The 4,791-nt window shown below is 44.3% G+C and overlaps 1 protein-coding gene across 4 annotated transcripts in view; it reads left to right on the top strand.

Annotated features, from left to right (window-relative positions):
* The first annotated feature begins 681 nt into the window (after positions 1–681).
* ROBO1 (roundabout guidance receptor 1) overlaps positions 682–4,791 on the top strand; it is a 374,585-nt gene continuing 370,475 nt past the window's right edge. For 2 of the 4 annotated variants that reach the window (XM_039855125.1, XM_039855123.1), the window contains exon 1: positions 682–1,756. In XM_039855125.1, coding sequence (XP_039711059.1) covers positions 1,702–1,756 — 55 coding nt within the window. In that variant the 5' untranslated portion in view covers positions 682–1,701. The remainder of the gene's footprint in view (positions 1,757–4,791) is intronic. The other 2 variants (XM_039855122.1, XM_039855124.1) reach the window with 2 other exon arrangements.

Genomic DNA, 4,791 nt, shown 5'->3' with positions numbered 1-4,791 from the left:
AACAATGGGGATTGTTAACATTCTAATAACTAGAGTCAACGAAGTTGAAGATGAGGCTCTCCAATGTAACACAAGGAAAGACGCCTTAGCCCACCCTGAGCCCTTCAAATTCGACAGCTTTTCAAGGTGAACGTCAACAACTGCAGTTTAAAAGTGATTGTTGTAAGGGTGTCCATTTATTATCTATATAGAGCCTAGATAATTATCTCTCTACCTCCTGTCCTAAAGGCTTGCTTGCTCAAATTTGATCTTAAAAAAAAAAAAAGAGAGCGAGAGAGAGAGAACGGGCAAGGGTAGAGTACTTTTACTTTGAGCGTTTATTCCAACTCCTGGAAGCGGTAAAGAAGAGGTTAAGCTGGACCAGGAGGATTTTTGAAGTCTTTGGCTGGGAGGTTCCATTTGGAGAAAGGTGCAGGGGAGCAAGTGGTGGCGAGAGAAACAAGGCAAGTTCCCATTCGCTTCGATTTATGATCCTGAGCAGTTTCATTCTCACCTGAGGGCGCAGTCGGGCACCTCTGGCTTGTGGATGGAAATATTAATGAGCAGAACTTGCCAGACCGACGTCTGGGGACCTTAGAGTGAAGCGCGAAAAGTACCGCGCGGCCCCTTTAAATATTCTCGGGTCGGGGAGGAGAGGGAGGAAACTGGGAGTCGTAGGGCCGGTGGGGGAAACCCACAAGCAATTGAGCCAGAGAAGAGGCAGCGTGAGAGCAGAAACTTCAGACGCTGCTGATCCCGGCGGAGCTCGGGTGTGCCGCGGCGGCCGTCGCTCCCACCCGCAGCAGCATCCTCCTCGCCCCAGTTTTCTACCCCAGGGAGTTTCGGGAGCTGCCTCTCTGCAACTACCACGGGCCAGCCTACGGGCTGCCACCCACAGGAAGTTTGCGCTTCAGCGTCCCAGCTGCGGAGAGTTCGGGGTGCCTTGCGCGCGCACCCCGCGGGCGAGAGGCCAGGGGCCATGGTGAGCGCCCCGCGGTGCTGGAGGCGCGGGGGAGGAATGCATGTCTCCGCGGACCTGCTGCTGTCCCCAGTGCCCTCCGTATCCCCCAAGTGATGGGAACAAGGGCCCGCCCAGGCAGCCGCTGTTGCCGCACCGCCCCCTCGTTCGCTCTCAGCGCGCGGAGTCACCCAGGCACACCCCCAGCACCCAGTGCCAGTCCTTTGGAGCTGCTGCCGCTGCCTCGGCTGCCTTCGCTGCCGCTGCCGCTGCCGCCGCCACCAGTGGCTAGCTGTTGACTGGGCTCGCCGGTAGACGGAGAAGCACTTTTTGGTCCTCCTTGATTCGTTCCCACACCCCAACTTTGCTGCCGCCGCGCCTGCCTTTGCCGCGGTGCTCTGCGCAAGAGTGGGGGCGCACGCCGGGAGACTCGGCTAGACGGTGAAGGCAGGAAACCGCACAACTGCTCTTTTGCTTCGGCTCTTTGTTGTTCGCTTTGGATGGTCCTTGGAAGTGGCCGAGCCTCCTCGAAAACCGTGGAGCCAGAGAAGGCAAACCTTGGAATTCTTACTCTGCAAAGTGCTCTGAGATATTGACCACCTCCGGAAAGTAATTGCCCTGAAAACTCCTGGTGGATTAACCCACGTTGCTTATATTAAGCCTTTGTGTGTAGTGTGTGTGGTGTGTGGCTTCATAAATTTGGGGACCCCACTTCTACTCCCTCCTCTTGGCATGAGACTGTATGCAGGATCCACCCGAGGACAATGATCGCGGAGCCTGCTCACTTTTACCTCTTTGGATTAATATGTCTCTGTTCAGGTAACCTCATGTCTTCTTTCTTCACCCTTCATCCCTCTAGCATTCCCCTTCTCCACTTTGCAAAGCAAACTCCGAGCAGCATTTTCGGCGACCTCTCCCTTTTAAGGCCGGAGGTGCTCGATCCCTGCAGGAGTTTTGGGCGAAGAGGTTCCTAGTTTTCACTTTGGGACGTCTCTCCCCAAGACCCCCTGACCTCATCGCAGACCCTACTCGGCAAGTTCAGGGCACTTGGATCACTAGTAGCAAGCATGGAATCTAGGCACAAGGTGGGAGGAAGCAGCGGTTGGCGGTGAGTTTGGGCCGCGGGGATGAGCCAAAGGGAGTTTCATCCAGCCGCACCTTCCTTTGGGGAGGGAGATGTGCGCCCCCAGAACCTGTGGCCCAGAGACCCGCTTGGATTCCTGAATTTGGTCCTCTAGTTCGCCCCTCCTCTTCCGTGCACAACGGGTTATTAGTAGTTGTTTTATGTAACCAAAGTCTGTAATTAAATTCGATTCCGAAGAAACTTCAGGAAATAACTACTTCTCATGGTAGGATATAAACTAGCCACTCAGCCTGGCTGAGTTTAGAAGGAAAACAGGCGGTTTCAAATATCTGAAAGGGAACAGTTAGTTGCCTGGGAATTTTCAATGGCAAGGGGAAACAAAAGGTTGAATTTAGGATTTGGGGGATTAATGAAATAATACCGAAACTCTCCATATGAAGTGTTGGAAGGATGCTGCAATGGAATCCTTCTGACATTAGAGTGTAAACTGTATCCACACTTATAAATACTTATTTTTACACTCCCTAAGAAACTTTTACTATGGGTGAACAGAGCCACGACTCAATTTTTCTTTCTTTCCATTTGGTAGATTCTGGTTTCAATCAAGGATCAAGGATCTGATTTCAGGCCTTAAAACACACACACACACACACAGCACCTCAGGGAATTTTTTTATAGTGAATACTGAGCTTCAAGTTGCATCAGGGCCTATAGGTTAAAGCCACTCAAGTTGCATGATTATGAAACAGTTTTGAAAGGTTGTTTTGAGATTTTTGTGGTCCATGGTTATGGTTTATGTTTTGACCAAGGATTTTACTTAAGTTAATTAAATATGAAAAAGAAAAACACATTAGCTAAATGATAGCAAAAACCCCCTAAAAAGAATTTTACCCCATGAAATATGCATCTTGACTAAAAGGAACATTTGCAATGCAACTAAATAAGAAATTTATTAAATTGATATTCCTTTGAAGAAAACAGAAATTCTAGCCTGGGATATCAGATCTATATTACAGATGGTGGATGAATAGATTAAACTAATTCTTTAGGGCCACCTCTTACCTTCAGCTTCCTCTTTCTGTAATGTAGCTTTTTTTTTTAGTTTGCAGCTCTGAATAATTGAATAGTTCCTCATTCCCACAACCAGCCATGGATGCAAATCAAAAACATTATGATCTCTCTATCTGTCTCTTTGCTGTTGTCTCCCCATAGTTTAATTTACAGCTTCAGGTACCTTTGAGATTTTTGTTGATTCACTTCTCTGTTAAAGTTTATTCACGTGTGTAAAGTGAAGTGTCAGTGTGATAAATGACTGAAGGAGCAGATTACTGAAGATAGGGGGATTAATGGTCATTAGTCACTGTTTGAGGTGAGTTTGTATATGTTGGGACATTTTATCATGGCTATAGATTAAAGATAGGGTCACACTAATAGGGTATCACTGAAAGCTCCTTGCTTCAGTGTGCGAATTCTGTCTTTACTTGGAGAAATATCTGAGGAGGAGGTAGGGGGTACCATTTTTTTTTCAGATTTAATAATTGATTAGTAGTATCTGAGGTTTGTAATTTAAATAGATATGAGGCATTTATAATCTTAGACTTAAACTGATTTTGGGGTTTGTTTTTCTAATTTAATTTTCCATTTATGCCATTAATGATTTTTAATAAACCTACATTTTTCCTATAGATGTGCTTATCTATTTCTTTGGCTAGGTTGCAGATCAGAAATGTCTTTGTGAAATGCTTTTTTATATTTAAACTGAAGCTCTTACTCATTCCTCTGATGATATTCACTCATGCTGTGAATCTGAACTTGAGAGGCCAAATTGTTAGGCTGCTGGGATGATTTCATGGCAATGTGCTCTTCTAAAGCCAAACTATTGATTTGGATATAACTTCACAGAACTTAGATAAGTAACTAGAGTTGGGTGTGCTCAAGACACCTGGTCAGGGAATGAATGAAGTTCTTGAAAGATTGTGTTTCATGTCTTGCCTCAAGCCATAAGATCACAGTCTATCACTTGTTAATGGAGTGTATTTAAAAGAAATGTGGTGAGCTTAAATAAATCAAAGTGTACTGAGGGAGTAAGGTACCTTCAACAAGATTTAACCTGTGAAAGCATCTTTTGGTTGTCAGTTCTTTTTTCTTGCTTTCTTTTTCTTTTTAACATGGCTGCCAAGTTAACAAAGTCCTAGTTTTCTTCAAACAGATTGTAAACTTCATTTTGATGTGTTGATGTCATATTGAACATCAAATATTATGTTTAAGAATATATGTTTGCTTTGTATACCCTTTCATTTATTAACCTAATACTATAATACATAATTTTTTATTTTTTTTTAGGAAACCAAGATTTTGAAGAAAAATGGGTATTTCTTTAGAAAGTCACTTTTTAAATTTCTTTAGTGAGTTTGTATATCTGAGTTCTTTTCCCTGGATAGCTAAACTTTTGGTGAAGTAAGCAGAGAGTAGCTTGGAAAAAAATCAGTGTGGTCTTTCAGGAACTGATTCTAAACTTTCCTGAATAGACTTCTCTTCTCAACTCCATTTGTGAAAACTTGCTTTTAAGTGAAAAAGTGATTGAATTTCAGTTCAAATTCAGGATGAGAGCAGAGTGTCAAATAAAGTGGAGTTCATTTGTGCTATCCTTTTCTTCTTCTTCCTCTTGAGGGTAGGCTTCTTTTGACTTTTGAAGGTCTTTTTTATAGATAAGCTTCACTATGTGAGTCACTTATCTGGGCCTCTGGTCTCTCCTACTTCCCCACCCCTC

The sequence above is a fragment of the Pteropus medius genome, unplaced genomic scaffold (assembly GCF_902729225.1).
Source record: "Pteropus medius unplaced genomic scaffold, Ma_sr-lr_union100, whole genome shotgun sequence".
Taxonomy (NCBI): Eukaryota; Metazoa; Chordata; class Mammalia; order Chiroptera; family Pteropodidae; genus Pteropus; species Pteropus medius.
The sequence above is the reverse complement of the archived record's forward strand: the minus strand, read 5'-3'. Positions and strand labels throughout refer to the sequence as shown.